At 40.3% G+C, this 16,865-nt stretch overlaps 1 protein-coding gene across 1 annotated transcript; it reads right to left on the reverse strand.

Annotated features, from left to right (window-relative positions):
- Nucleotides 1–719: 719 nt before the first annotated feature.
- LOC130913477 (protein-lysine 6-oxidase-like) lies at nt 720–15,103 on the reverse strand. Its single transcript, XM_057832137.1, has 7 exons — nt 14,466–15,103; nt 11,664–11,772; nt 9,789–9,920; nt 9,553–9,709; nt 6,184–6,279; nt 3,494–3,609; nt 720–815 (listed from the first exon to the last, which is right to left on the reverse strand). The coding sequence occupies exons 1-7, from the start codon at nt 14,950–14,952 to the stop codon at nt 809–811; spliced, it is 1,104 nt and encodes a 367-aa protein (XP_057688120.1). The 5' UTR covers nt 14,953–15,103; the 3' UTR covers nt 720–808.
- Nucleotides 15,104–16,865: the final 1,762 nt, after the last annotated feature.

The following is a 16,865-nucleotide window of genomic DNA, read 5'->3' on the forward strand; positions in this document are numbered from 1 at the left end:
TTCTTCAAATGCACAATAAGATAACGTTTTCTGCCAATCATGGTGAGCGAACAAACACAATAATCGAGTAAATTACTTAACAACGATACAACATCACATTTTTCACTGATGTTAAAACATAGCTCGTGTTTTGGTTTGATGAGGTGAGCTTTATTCGACATTAGACGATCTTCGAGGAGGGATTCCGTTAGACTGCTTTATTCCCTTTAGAATAAAATAACTCGTATGTAAATGTTAAAAAATAAAGATACATTTCATTTGATCAGCGTAGTCTTGTCTTTTAATTGTGTAATTAATAAATATAATTTTTGGATTTTCAAAGCACTTGCAATTGTGTTGAATAGTGCTATACAAATACATTTTAACGTATACGACATGATTGAAAGTAAATAATTTGGCATTTAATGTATGTTTGGGGTGACGTGACAGTTTGCCTCATGTCCATTTATGTGAGTATAATTGCATTTTTTAGGATCATTGTAGTATAATTATGCAAAAGTTTTTGTAACTATAATTAGACTTCATAATGACAGCCTGTCTGGGGGAAAAAACCAAACAAACAAACAAAAAAAAAACACTTTCTTCACTCGGGCTCCGTTTTATAAACACACACGCAATTGCGGCGTCCTCTAGCGTCCAACGGGAAAAACGACAACACTGCCACGAGGAACAAAACAGCTAATTGGTGACGTCATCACAAACAGTGACTCAACAACAGTGCCTTTAGTTTATTGGATAACAGCAGTCAAATTCAGCTTAAATGTTGAAAGCAACTGATGATCATAAAGCTTCAGAGTCAGGTTGAATTTCAGCTTCTAGAAGACAAAAGAATATTAACTTTTTACAAGTGGAAATGCTAAACCAGGAGTGTCAAACACAGAGGCAGCCAGCCAGGGCATCTGATCCTAGCCTGGAACTCCAGACTCACCGCTGTCACAGTGTTTGAAAAATACAGGGAGAACAGTCTGGCTGTGCCAGGCAAATCTGATCCGGCTACATTGTAGCTCATTCATACTGTACATACAGAATCACATGCTGTAATTTTGACATTGGCGCTATAAAACTGGAGATTTGTGTGATTGAGTGTGTGCATGACTGCACTTGGCTCACATTTGAGTCCGCAGTCACATTCGTTCATTCGCCCCCTCCCAGTCAAAATGGATTAGACATCTCACTCCGTCAATGGGGGCCAATAAGTTAACAAGGAAGTGACCCCAAAATGCCCCAAAACCAACTGGAAATGACCAAAAATCAACAGAAACTAACCTAGAAGTGCCCCAAAATCAACAGAAAGTGACCTATGTAGCGATGCAGTCTTCAAATGCCCTTAAATCAACAGTAAGTTACCCGAGATACAGTGGTATGAAAAAGTATCTGGACCTTTTGGAATTTCTCACATTTCTGCATAAAAACCCCATTAAATGTGATCTGATCTTTGTCAAAATCTCACAGATGTAAAAACAGTGTCTGCTTTACCTAAAACCACCCAAACATTTATAGGTTTTCATATTTTAATGAGGATAGTATGCAAACAATGACAGAAGGGAGGGGGGAGTAAGTGAACCATCACATTTAATATTTTGTGCCCCCCCTCTGGCAGCAATAACTTCAACCAGACACTTCCTGTAGCTGCACATCAGTCTGGCACATCGATCAGGACTAATCTTGGCCCATTCTTCTCTACAAAACTGCTGTAGTTCAGTCAGATTCCTGGGATGTCTGGCATGAATCGCCGTCTTTAGGTCATGCCACAGCATCTCAATGGGGTTCAAGTCTGGACTTGGCCACTCCAGAATGTGTATTTTGTTCTTCTGAAACCATTCTGAAGTTGATTTACTTCTGTGTTTTGGATCATTGTCTTGTTGCAGTATCCATCCTCTTTTTAGCTTCAACTGTTTGACTGACGGCCTCAGGCTTCCCTGCAAAACATTCGGATAAACATTTGAATTTATTCTTCCATTAATGATTGCAAGTTGTCCAGGCCCTGAGGCACCAAAACAGCCCCAAATCATGATGCTATCTCTACCATGTTTTAAGGTGGGGATGAGGTTTTGATGTTGGTGAGCTGTTCCATTTTTCCTCCACACATGACGTTGTGTGTTACTCCCAAGCAATTCAACGTTGGTTTCATCAGTCCACAAAATAATATGCCAAAACTTCTGTGGACTGTCCAACTGTGTTTTTAGACAGCAGTGGCTTTCTCCATGGAGTCATCCCATGAACACCCGTCTTGGCCATAGTTTTACATATAATTGATGTGTGCACAGAGGTATTGAACTGTGCCAGTGATTTCTGTAAGTCTTTAGCAGACATTCTATTTTTTTTTTTTTTTTTACCTCTCTGAGTATTCTGCGCTGAACTCTTGGCGTCATCTTTGGTCTTTGGTGGACGGCCACTCCTTGGGAGAGAAGCAACAGTGCCAAACTCTCTCCATTTGTGGACAACTTCTCTGACTGTTGATTTATGAACATCCAGACTTTTAGAGAGTGTTTTGTATCCTATCCCAGTGTTATACAAATCAACAATCCTTGATCGCAGGTCTTCAGGCAGCTCTTTTGACTGAGCCACGATGCACATCAGACAATGCTTCTCATCAAGACAGTTCTTACCAGGTGTGTGTTTTATAGCGAACTGGGCAGCTTTAAACCACTCGTCTGTGATTGGGCACACACCTGACTTAAATTGTTTGTTAAAATTGGTTTCAATTGCTATTTAAGACTCCTTAGGCAGAGGGTTACCTTAAATATTTTTCCCCCTTCTGTCATTGTTTGCATGCTATCCTCATCAAAATATGAAAACCTATAAATGTTTGGGTTTTAGTTATAACAGACACTTTATACATCTGTGAGATTTTGACAAACATCAGATCACATTTTATGGTGATTTTATGCGAAAATGTGAGAAATTCCAAAAGGTTCAGATACTTTTTCATACCACTGTATACAAGAAGCCACCCCGAGATGCCCCAAAATGTACAGGAAGAATCCTATAAGTACCCTGAAATTATAAGCAAGCGACCTGAAATTAACACTTTGGCTTACATTGACGATGATAGATGTCCAATTCACTTAATTGCGAGGATTAGCTGTGAATGCTCCTACTTTAGTGCCACTGACAGCGCTAGACGTCCAATCCATTTTGACTGGGAGGAGCGGATGAGGATTGTTTCATTCGCCCCTCCCAGTTTATGAATTGGGCGTCTAGATGGCAGCCAGTGAGTTAACGTATTTGGCCAAAAATAAACATAAGAACTTATAGCCATGATAGTGTTCCGCGTAGCAAAATGAGTTTGACACCCCTGTGCAAAACAACAGTTGATTAAGACAAAACCTGTTTAATTGCACTACATTTGCATTTACATGGATTAAAGAATAGTTTCAACTGGTTCAACCTATCAACACGAAATTGAAGTGGAATACAATCAATTCAGCTCTTTTCCATGTGATTGAAATTGTAAGACTACACGAAAGTCAACAAGTCTAGTCCTCCTTACGCTGAGGTCTTGCATGTCGACAAGTGGACCGCGTTTCCCGTGTAGTGGACATCACAATGGACCACGTTGTTGGCAAAATTTGATTCCTGAACCTTCTGTTTGGGATTGACGGTCACCTGAAGAGGGAAGAAATAAAACACAAACTATAATTCTTTTGATTAGAGTTGTCCGATAATTACTTTTTAACTGATATCTCGATGTTGTCCCACTCCTAAAATCCTATACTGATATCAAACCGATACCGATATATGTAGTCATAGACTTAACATATTATTGCTAATTGCATTGTGATTCTCAACTGGATGGTTTAATCATGATAAATGTAACAACTTCAAGGTTTCTGCAACAGCTTTTTGGATCTTTCCGCTAAACTCTAATGTTGAATATTCTTTTCTTTAAGATCATTTGACAGTTGTTTCGAGTCGCCCATGTTTCCACTCTTCAGAGATGATGCAAAGAGGAGACAATTCGCAATTTGCCACCTTAAATACTTTCTCATAATTGGCTTCATCTGTGTATGTAGGTCAACATCAGTCAGTTTTTCAAACACGTTTTGACTTCCAAAAATTAATACTGAAGATTTTCTAGGCAATAAAAACACAAGGGTACCCAAATTTATGCATGGCGTTTTTTTGTGTAAATAATAATTACACACTTTCTGTTTATCCTATAAACTTCATTTCACTTCTCAAATATTACTATGTCCATCTGCTAAATTATACTAGTATATTTAACTGAAACCTTTGGTCCAAACAATCAGTGATTAACAAAGGAAAATCTTAAAATTGTCAGGGGTGCCCAAAGTTTTTCATACCACTGTACTGTATATTAAACTGGACCAGATTACATTAAACTGGGTTGGATCATTCAGTCAAAACTAAACAAGACAACATTAGAATGGTCTAATCTTATGTGGTTATAGAACTAATTCAACTAGATGACATTAAATGAAGCTAAACTACACTTGATTCAACTACACTAGGCTAAAGTGGACAGATCAGGACTACTGTATTGTACGTTAATGAACTGGAAAAGTTGTTCTCACACCTTTCACCTCTAAAATATTTGTCTCTTTAAACGCCAACAGAAGGACAAACATTAAACAACAGTTACTTTGTCACCCCTAGATGTGCCCAAATCCTAATGAAATACTCTTGGATGTGTTTATAGGCAAAGGAAAATGGTACCACGAGCAGTGTTGCCAGATTGGGTGGATTTCCGCCTTTTCTAAGACACTGGGCGGGAGAAAAATGTATTGGGGGGGGGGGTTGATAAAATTTGGGGTACTTTTGACATAATTTAGCAGTTTTGGAAGGAAGTGTTATGATTAGTTTTAACAGTTCAATTTGTATGTCTACACTTTGAAGTTCAACTCATAGCTTTCAGCCACATCTCTGCTCTAATGATATCTAGCATTTTAGCACCTTGCAGCGCGTGGAGTAGTGAACTGTATGTAATTTCTGATTTGGACGGTCAGCAACATCATTTTAAAATCACCATTTGATGCAGAAATTAGGATTTCCATTTTTCTGTGTGTGTACACTGACAAGGCACTCATTGACTCATTGGCAGCTAGATGCCAAATTCATTTGGACTTATTCATAATGATTAAAAAAATACCATAAAATACAATAATATCATATTAAAGATAATAATAATAATTGCAACTATTGAGTTTTTTTTAATGAGTAAAAATAGTTACTTGCCCAATAAAGGGTTAAAGGTCTTAAGTGTCAATTTAGTCGTGACCACTGTACCTGAAAGGGTTAAAATGCGTTTGATGCACTGTATTTTTTTTTCCTATTGTTGCGTGTTCTGGTTTGTTTTGAATACATCTCTAATGACAGGTGGATTTGATACCAATTTCAACAGAAATATTTTACCCATAATGCACTTTGAATGGGCTGTGGAAAATAATGTCAAAGTTGTACTTCAACAGTGATTTCTATTGATAAACATGTATTTTGGTGTTTAATAATGAATAAACCTACCACTAATTATTGTGTTTATTAAAATGGTAATAATACAATAGTTTTAACCTTAAAAAGATAATAAAAAAGAAATACATTTCCCATGATGCTTATCGGCGAAAAAACGTTTCCCTTACAATGTCTTGCAACGATTTTTTTTTCTGTTCAAAATATAGATTGAGTTTTTAAGGGAGACATTTTATTTTTAACAGGTTGTTATCATTTGCGCTGCTTTTCATGTAACTGGGCGGGTTTTACAGTGAGATTGGTCTTTCCCAACAGTGATGCTGTTTTGATAGCATTAGTCAATTGGATATAATTGTTGGCATCCACTGCAAGCAGGTCATCAAGGTTTCCCTTTTTTGTCCTTTTCCTTTTGGGAGTTCAGATCAAGGCATGTTGTCAATTGATTCTGTCAACTGTGGGCCTCAACTAAACTCGACAACACTTGATTAGACCAAATTAAACTATTCTATAATGCATTTTAGACTGGGCTACACTAGACTAGACTAGACTGGCTTAAACAAACTATTTTAGATGACTGTCAAATTAAAGAAAACTAGAGTATTTCAGAGAGATAGATTATATTTAACTAGACTTCCATGACTTCATTTGACATGACTAGACTGTTCCGGACTAAACCAAATGGATTCAATTGGAAAATACATTAACAGATTAAAATGGTTTTGTTATTTTACTGGTGTAAGTAGAATTAGTGACCTTGAGCACATATTTCCCAGGAGCCACGTCGGTGATGTCAATCCATTGACAGTCGATATCTGCGTTGTACGTGTCGTAACAGCCCGGACTCAAACCCTGAACACACACACACACACACGTTAAAGGAATTGCAATCTTTTTGATCAAGTATATGCCAGCAGAAACAAGAACTTGAAAAATAAATAAATACAATTTTCTGCTGCATAATGGTAGAAAAAAAGCAGCCATTTTAAAAGTCAGAAGTGGTTTAGCAAATCACATGTGAGTATTTCAGATAGTCGGCCATCGTTTGTGACGTCGGATACACCCCAAATTTCCTCGGCTATTGCAGTGGCAAACATGCGAATGCTTACGTCTATAGTCGTATATACACGGATTTTGCTCCAGAAAAAAAATCATATCTGATTGTTGTGCATTTGGTCCTTGGTATTTTATTTAATTCAAATTTTACCTTGGATGATTTAATAAACCATTTATTATTCATTCATTCATTTTCCGAGCCGCTTATTCTCACGAGGGGTCACAGGGGAGCTGGAGCCGATTCCAGCTAACTATGGGCAATAGGCTGGGTACACCCTGTATCGGTTACCAGCCAATCACAGGGCACAACGAGACGAACAACCATTCACACACACACTCATACCTATGGACAATTTAGAGCAGACATGTCCAAAGTCCGGCCCGGGAGCTAAATGCGGCCCGTGGTCAAATTTCATCCGGCCCCCAGCCTGGCCCGCACACAGACTTAATTGGTCAGCAGTACTGCAACAAGCATATGAAGTAGCTTACACACGAAATGCTGCTCCTCATTTACCCACTAAAAGGCAGCAGCACTTTACTTAACCCTTTATTGCCAAATGTATCACATTTGATACACCTAAAATTTAATGATTTTGAGACTGATTTAGAATTTTGACATCTTTTGGGGGGGGGGGGGGGGGGGGATGGATGCAAGTCAACACATGCATCTGCTGGTTCCATGAGAAAAAAAACATGATTTAGCATGGGTTATAGATATTAGAGCGCTTATTACACATATTCATTTTGACTTTTCTTTTTAAAATTTTGAAAAAAAGGTTTCATTAGGACCTTATTTTTCAAATTCTCGGATTCTCTGATAATTGCTTCATGTTGCAGGTAGTTAAGGGCTAAGCAACATTACCCCGTGTGACCCATTACTTCCATTTTCTAAAATAGTGACAACAAAAAAAAGAAAGTTGACTGTGACGGCCAACGCTTCAAGTATAGGTGGGAATTGGACTATTTCTTCACTAAAATACGCAACAACTGTGTCTGCCTCATTTGCAAAGAGACAGTCGCTGTTTTTAAAGTGTTCAATGTGAGGCGATATTACCAAACAAAACACACTGACATGTATGTAGGACAAGATTACTGGGAAGATACGCAGCGAGAAATTTAAGCAACTTGAAGCTAGTTTAATTTCACAGCAGCAGTATTTCGCAAATGCCCGAGAGTTGAAAGAGAACGCCACAAAGGCTAGTTGCAAGATTGTTGAAATCATTAATTAAAAAAAATAATAATAAAGCAAATGCGCCACACTGAATGGCTTGCTAAAAATTGCTTAAATATATTGTTCTACGTAAAGCACGTCAGCCAGGGTCAGCCCCCCACATTTTTACCACGCCAAATCTGGCCCCCTTTGCAAAAAGTTTGGACACCCCTGATTTAGAGTGTTCAATCAGCCGACCATGCATGTTTCTGGGATGTGGGGGGAAACCAGAGTACCCGGAGAAAACCCATGCAGGCCCGGAGAGAACATATAAACTCCAAACAGGAAGGCAGGAGCCCGGAAACACACAATAAATAAATAATTTTTGAATGATTTATTAACTTATTACCATTAGTTTAATAATAGTAAAAAATTTGGTCAAATTTCGTGGCCTTAAAGGTCGTTTCAAACTAGCGGCAGCCTTGTGGGAAGGGTTCAGCGGCAACCCATTCATTGTGTGTGTGGGAGCGGAGGATGGCAGTTTTGGGCGGGACAGCAAGTTTGTATGAATTTGCGCCGAGGCCCTTGTTCTATTTTCAGAGCGCTGCCGCACTGGCATCAACAACGCATCCAAAAAAGAGGGACAGGCGTACTTATATCTGTGCTATCAGGCTGTTTCGGCAGACGAATGTACGCAAATCACTGCTGACGAAACCTTGATAAATGCGCTTTTTAAAAGTTTTACGAGCTCTGGGACTTTCGAAAAATGACTCTCAGACCTCTCTTTGCTAAGCTAAATGATACCTTGATGTGTGTTTCTCCGGAAATGTAGTTCACGAACAACAACAAAAATCTATTTACCTTCATACCGAAACTAGTAAAACTCTTTACATGGCTATTATAAAGCCCCCTACTCCTTGAAATAGGAAAAGTCGCTGTTTTCTTGTGCAATAATGAAAAATAAACGCATTGGTGCTTGGGACTATAATAAATATGCATGCCGCCTTTCACTTCCGGACAGCGTCTACATCAGGCTACGTTGCTCCTCCCATTTTGCGCTTGCCATGGACTGCTCTTCACAATGGGCTGACGCTAGTGTGAAAAAGGCCTTAAGTGTGTATGGATGGGACACGGTGGGGGACACCTGTTTGGGTGGGTTGGTGGTGTTAGATAGGGTCGATAAACATTTCCCTGTAGGTATCCAAAGTCACATTAGCTATTATGCTAGCAAAGCCAGGCTAAGGGCTAACTTTAGCACAAAAAAAAGTCCCCTCTGTTAGTGTCCACTCTCCTATGTCCAAAAAGCACCCAATATAAAAATGACCAATTTACCCATTTACCATTTGAAATTCAAGCACCTAATAAACTGTGAATAACTCTGTTAGGTTTAGGGTTGGGTTTAGGGTTAAGGTTAGGGTTTTGTGTTTGACAAAGGCTCCCTAGAAAAGTCACCCTATACAGTGGTTACATTTTAACCCTTAGTATCAAGTTAGTGAAGACAAGCAATTGATCCCTGGATTTTATTAATTTGGGATGTCTGTACATTACAAATCATGACACAATCACTGAAAGCTTTTGGATTAATGTCAACCTGAAATGATGGTTTTTAGTTTTGGTGTGCCACACATAGATTTTAAGTGCCCCAGTCTGGCTAACTACAGTATATGAACATTTTCTGGAAGTGCCACTTTTCACATTGGCTCCAAAAATTTCAGCAGTGTCATTTTATGTAATCTTAGTTATAAGAAATTCCTGATTTGCATATTTAGATTTTTCGAGCGACCGTCTTTCACATTTAAACTGAAAGATTACAATTGCTTTAACTCAATCTCTGGCATTGAGGGCGCTAGATGTCGGACGTCTATCACCATCAACGGCAGCCGATGAGGTCACGGCATTTTGAAGTAGCAGCTGCTGACCTGCGTATGTGAGGTGCAGGCGTATCGTCGGTAGTATCCGGCGTCACAGGACGTGTCCTCGAGACAAAAGCTGGCCTTGTGTCCCTCTGCCACCGCCTTGTCACTCTTGGCGTCCAATAGCTCGTACAGACTGAAATCATCCATGCTGTGAAAGTGACTGATGCAGCAAACAACCAACCCATCAGAATACATCGTACCAAAATGGCGTAGTAGCTGCTAGTTTGGTACGGTCTTACTTGTGACAGCTGTGCCACTCCCAGGAGTATGGAGCTTTGCTGGGCAGGAAGTCTGCAGTACCCTGGTTCTTCACACGCTGAGGGAACCTCAGCAGAACCCTCATGTGGTAATCTCCGGCAGACCTCGCAGAACTCAACGACAACAAATTCATCAAAACATCCTTCATTTGTAAGGTGGGAACGCCCTGACTAGGCATTAAATTCATGAGTAGAATTAGTAGAGTTAGTCTCAAATAAGGCTGGACCACCGGGTTTGAGTCCATTTGGGCCGGATTCCACTGTAGTCGAGTAGTTTAAGACGCAATCAAAGTCAATTAAATTCAATTTTGGACTGGATTCAAGTTTTTTTTAGTATTTAGTAGTATGATCATAAATTGGTAAAATTATATTTAGACAGCTACAAAGACATTTAAGTGATAAAGTGGATTTATGAAAGATCAGGGGTAGACAATATGGGAAATTTGCCACAGCGCCTTTTGAAGTTCATTGACCCCACTATCAAAACCACTGGCCCAGGTCAATGTGTCAGTTATTGATTGGCCGGGAGCTGGGGGTTTCAGAAACATGTCGTCTTGTAGAATAACATTATGTGGGTACTGAGATACTGACAGTCAATCACCAGGAGTAATCCGGCTGTGAGCATTCACGTGGGAGCAAGCGAACGAGGTGTGTTTATGCCCCACCGAGAGCAACGGCTGGCTGCATAGACTTTGATCGTCATAGCGTAATCACGTCAAAACACGGAACCGCTCAGAATTGATGTGAAATAAGATTTTTTTTGTTTTTTAAATTGACGCGCCAGTGGTTGGAGCATTGTCTATATATTGTCTATTTATATTGTCGACCCCTGCAGATTACAATAATTTACACTTGTTTAAGATACTAATTCAACTACAAGTAGTTCAATTACAGTTGGCTGGGGTTCTACCCTGTCTCGCGCGATAAACCGCCGTGTTTTGTAAGCCAGATGCTCAAGGTCCAAATTTCCAGCGTCAACGTGTTCTGCTAAGTCTAACATGTTCGTTATTAAATCCCAAGAGAGCTCATGCAGAACCTCAGCAATCGCTGCCACGCTGCCATGTTGGGAAGGTGGGAGCAATAGCTTGCGGTACAAGGGGAAAACGAGTGCAAGAATAAAATAAATAAAAATGAAAATAAATGTTGAAAAAATGAAATAAAATAATTAAATACAAATTTAAATATAAATTGAAATATATAAATAAATAATAATAAATAAAAATGAAAAATAAATCATTATAAATTGAAATAAATAAATATTGAAATCGAAGCATTTTAATGACACATTTAATAATTTATTTGTGTATTTATTTATTTAATTGTTGCGCTCCTTGTCCTCCATAATTATTTACCGAGGATAAGAATTTGGCTAAATTGATTTAGCCTGGATTCAAGTGGATTTGTACTTGTTACAATGGATCTACACTTTATCACACAGTGTTCATGCTAATTTCGACACCACTTAATGACTGTAAACTATGTTTCAAATTGAATTCTAATAGATTTGAACCAGATTCAGACTGAATGATTCACTCTACTTTACTGTGGATCAAAATACATTTGATTTTAGTTGATACATTTTTTGACTACATTGAAGCTAATTTTGCTCTCCAACAAGATTAAAGAATTTTAGACTGGATTAAAGTAGATTAAGATGGCATTTAATTTTGTTCATAAATTTGACGGAACTATTTTAGATTGTATTGAAGTGGATAAATCGATTTCAACTAAATTTGAGTGAATTTAGTAAAGCAGGTTTAATGATATAGCACCTTTCACAGACAGGTTTCACAAAGTGCTTTTCATTTAGAGCGAATTAAAGATGGAGATGGGATGAAAGTGGGTAGTGTGTCTCACGAGGCCAGGCAGTTCTCCTCAGCCGCACAGCGTAGATTGTACATGGGAAGTCTGTGGATGTACGAGCCAGCTTGAATGTGGTACGCATCGGGAACCAGATCAGGAAGACCTGCAAGCGGTCATGTTGTCAGTTTTGATCCACGGAAGACCCTTTTCCACCCGATGTGTCCTTTTGTTTGGGTTCTGTTCAATTTGGTGCATTTTGGTTCAGGATTCAGTTGAGTTCTGGACAGTACACTTCACTTAGGTTGCGTTCAGACTGGCAACCAAAGCCGATTTATAGCCATCCAGATTGAATCCGGATGGCTCTTTTGTAGTCTGTAGTCTTAGTTTTCTTTTCTTTAGACCACAAACACACCATAGAACTGGTGTGACAAACAAAATGGTGTACAACTGAAACTGAAACTTAACTTTTACTGAATATTGAAAAAACAAAATACAAACAAAAACACACATACCACTTTTTTCTGCTAGTTCACAAACAGGTACGTTGATGTGACTTATTAGGCTCCTTAATTGTCTGCAACTTAAAAGAATACTACACCACATCAGACTATTGCTCCTCTGCAGAAAAAAGCAACTGAGCTACAGTGGGGCGAATAAGTATTTAGTTGACCAATAATTGTGCAAGTTCTCCCACTTGAAAATATTAGAGAGGCCTGTAATTCTCAACATGGGTAAACCTCAACCATCAGAGACAGAATGTGGAAGAAAAAAAAAAAAACAGAAAATCACATTGTTTGACTTTTAAAGAATTTATTTGCAAATCATGGTGGAAAGTAAGTATTTAGTCAATACCAAAAGTTCATCTCAATACTTTGTTATGTACGCTTTGTTGGCAATAATGGAGGCCAAATGTTTTCTGTAACTCTTCACAAGCTTTTCACACAGTTACTGGTATTTTGGCCCATTCCTCCATGCAGATCTCCTCTAGAGAAGTGATGTTTTGGGGCTGTCGTTGGGGAACACGGACTTTCAACTCCCTCCACAGATTTTCTATGGGGTTGAGATCTGGAGACTGGCAAGGCCACTCTAGGACCTTGAAATGCTTCTTACGAAGCCACTCCTTTATTACCCTGGCTGTGTGTTTGGGATCATTGTCATGCTGAAAGACCCAGCCACGTATCATCTTCAATGCCCTTGCTGATAGAAGGAGATTTTCACTCAAAATCTCTCGATACATGGCCCTATTCATTCTTTCCTTTACACAGATCAGTCGTCCTGGTCCCTTTGCAGAAAAACAGCCCCAAAGCATGATGTTTCCACCTCCATGCTTCACAGTGGGTATGGTGTTCTTCGGATGCAATTCAGTATTCTTTCTCCTCCAAACACGAGAACCTGTGTTTCTACCAAAAAGTTCTATTTTGGTTTCATCTGACCATAACACATTCTCCCAGTCCTCTTCTGGATCATCCAAATGCTCTCTAGCGAACCGCAGACAGGCCTGGACGTGTACTTTCTTCAGCAGGGGGACACGTCTGGCGGTGCAGGATTTGAGTCCCTGCGGCGCATTGTGTTACTGATAGTGCCTTTGTTGTCTGTAGATGCCTTTGTTACTGTGGTCCCAGCTCTCTATAGGTCATTCACTAGGTCCCCCCCGTGTGGTTCTGGGATTTTTTTCTTACCGTCCTTGTTATCATTTTGACGCCACGGGGTGAGATCTTGCATGGAGCCCCAGATCGAGGGAGATTATCAGTGGTCTTGTATGTCTTCCATTTTCTAATAATTGCTCCCACAGTTGATTTCTTTACACCAAGTGTTTTACCTATTGCAGATTCAGTCTTCCCAGCCTGGTGCAGGTCTACAATTTTGTCTCTGGTGTCCTTCGACAGCTCTTTGGTCTTGGTCATAGTGGAGTTTGGAGTGTGACTGACTGAGGTTGTGGACAGGTGTCTTTTATACCGATAATGAGTTAAAACAGGTGCCATTAATACAGGTAACGAGTGGAGCCTTGTTAGACCTCGTTATTAGACCTCTTTGACAGCCAGAAATCTTGCTTGTTTGTAGGTGACCAAATACTTATTTTCCACTGTAATTTGGGAATAAATTCTTTAAAAATCAAACAATGTGATTTTCTTTTTTTCCCCCCACATTGTGTCTCTCATGGTTGAGTTTTACCCATGTTGACAATTACAGGCCTCTCTAATCTTTTCAAGTAGGAGAACTTTCACAATTGGTGGTTGACTAAATACTTATTTGCCCCACCATAACTGTGTACGCTCAATTGAATTTAACTTGCAAACCAATTATTATTAACAATATAGTCCCTCAAATTTCACAAAGATAATAACAAAATAAAAACAACGCACATAATTCATAAGTTTAGGCCAAACTGTTATAATCATTGGACGCTTGATGGCGCCTTTGTTGACGAGGCAACTTGTCAGATTGGTCAATAATATGGGCCAGTCTGGACCCAGGTCCGATTTGAACATTGCTAAAAATAGTGTGAACTGTCAGCCCTAAAATCAGATCTGAGGAGGAATCCAATTGGAATCAGATATGCCTGCAGTCGGAACGCAGCCTGAGATTCCGTTCAGTTCCATTCATTCAATTCAGCATAGTCCAGTCCTTGTCATTTCAATTGGGTTTAGGTCCGGACAACATTTCAGGCCAGGAGCATTTCATGCATATTCGCCTGGCCTTGCCTCCCCATCCCTACCCCACACCTAACCTTGCGGGTCATGCTTTTTGTATGTGATGCTGCTACTGTCACAGTCTTTACATCACTTCATCGGCCTTTGGAAATCCCATACTGGTCTGCCTTTAAGATTGATCTTATGTTTAAAAGACATTTCTTACCATTCTGGTGGTACCTGGTTCCGTAACCGTGCCAGTGTCGGGCCCAGGCCCTGGGTCTGTAGTAGGAGTTGTAATAGTTGTAGTATGGGTAGTAGTTGGACGCCTTGTAAGGGTTGTACGGGTCATCTCCGACCATCTGGTCCTCTCTTGAATCCGCTCTGGTTTCAGGCCTTGGCAGAGGTCGCCGACTGGCCACAGCCCGTAACCTCGCGGCGCCGGTGGATGCGGGCACTCGCGGGGCGACTCTGATGACGGCCGAGGTCTCGTTACCTCTGGCGAGCGGGGGCGCCGCAGTGGAGGAGCCCCGGATCCGGGCGGGGGGCCGGTAGCGGGACCCCCGACTCGGGATGCTGAAGACCCGCCCGTCGTGGTGCCAAGTTGTTAGTACCCCCGCCTCCGCATGCTTCTTCTGCTGACCGCCGCTTCCGCTTCCCGTCAGTAAAAAAGAGCACAAGAACACTGAAGCGCCGACAAGAAAGTACTTCATCTTCCGCTACTTGTTCTTATGCTTGGGTATGCAGCTCGCATGAGGTCTTGGGAGTGTGTGCGTGCGTGCCTGCGCCAGTGCCTTTGTGTAGGGGAGGAGTTACCTCCACTTTCAAGACGACAAGAACTTCATGTTTATTTCTTGAAAATGAAACAGGTGGCTAGAGTAGCCAAAAAATTGACTGTTCTTCAAAATAATATTACTGAAATAAAAGCAGTCATCCAATAAAATGTACTCAAGTACATGTAAAAAAGTATTGGGTCAAGTGAGTAACTGAGTAACTCCTTACAATGTCTGATTTTGTTTAAACAATGGTATTTTTTTTCTCAGCACAACGTCATCTATATGAACTGCTATTACTATACTGTACTGTAACCTATTACATGGCCATAGTGGGTTAAATAAATACACAAAAATATAGAAATGAAACATTGCCCGTCCAAAGAGAATGAGTGCCTTCTAGTGGAGAAAAAAAAAAATCCACCATGAGATGAAAACAATCATTTCTCCGGTTTTCCACGGTCTATCGGTGCCAAATAAAAAGTGGCTGAGAGCTCGAAATCCGCGCTTTCGAGTAATGTTGACTTTGTGTCCAGTAGATTAATTTTTACAGGGCTTTAAGAGGCAAAGTGATTGAACAGGACGGTGCAAGCTTGTGTGTGGGCATCCATGATGTCACAGATTACTTGAAAAAGTCATTTAATTACTCATTACTGATTACGTCTCAAAAACGTAATCTAGTAACTTTACTGATTACTTTATTATCAAAGTAATAAGATTACTTTAAAAGTAATTTATCGGTTACCTTTCACCAATTTCTCTCTCTTTGCTGCCTCAATATAAGAATGACAACAAAAAAATGTCATTGCATGTAATTGACTTTCCAATCATTGAATTTAAAGGGAAAGATAAGAATTTTTCACATCAGGCTTAATCTTCGCGTTCGCAGGGTTTTAATTACTCGATGGAGTTGATTTCAACCACCATTGACTCCAATCCGGCCAATCCAGAGCCTTGAAACAAATAATTGATCAACTGCATGGAATTTGTTAAAATCAACTCCACCGACTAATTAAACCCCTGCTAACATCAAGATTAAGCCTAATGTCAAAAAATTTTGAACTTCAGGTTAGGGTTTAGGGCAGGGGTGGGCAAACTATTCCACAAAGGGCCGCAGTGGGTGCGGGTTTTTGTTCATACCCATCAAGAGGACAGCCTTTCACCAATCTGGTTTCTTACAAGTGCAATCAGTTGATTGCAGTCAGGTGCTTCTTGTTTCCACTGAAACCTCATTGGTTAAACTGTCTGTGCTGAATCAGTTGGAACAAAGACCAGGACCCACTGCGGCCCTCGAGGACCGGTTTACCCACCCCTGGTTTAGGGGTTAACAGCATATCAGTGCCAATGTAAAACAATGCAAATTGACTGCACAATAATCAACAACAGACAAATCAATTGCACAGTGCAGCAAACACAAAGGTGGGGGCGGGTGCGAATGCGTGCGCACAACCCGGAAATACGCCATACACACACGCAGTCAATTTGGCCACAAAATGTGGCGGCAACTAAGCATTTTACACTCAATCGGACTTGCAACACATCCCAAATATGCCAAACGAACACGTCATCTCACGGCATAAATGCGCAACATGAATATGAAAAAATGCTTGCAGACTTGTAACGATGACTACCCGCCATTGCAACGGAAGACTTACCAAAACTGCCGCTCATGTAGTGGCGCCAACCTATCGCTGGAACCCTCCAGAATGAAGGAAAAATATCAACATTCCCTTGCACATCTCAACAGGTGGCTGCACTCGGATCGAATGTGCACCCGCGCTGGCACACGCCTTTCTCAGTACCAAAACGCTAAGCGCCTGTGACACGAGACCAAAACAGGAAGTAACAGTGAG

The sequence above is a fragment of the Corythoichthys intestinalis genome, chromosome 3, assembly GCF_030265065.1.
Source record: "Corythoichthys intestinalis isolate RoL2023-P3 chromosome 3, ASM3026506v1, whole genome shotgun sequence".
NCBI lineage: Eukaryota > Metazoa > Chordata > Actinopteri > Syngnathiformes > Syngnathidae > Corythoichthys > Corythoichthys intestinalis.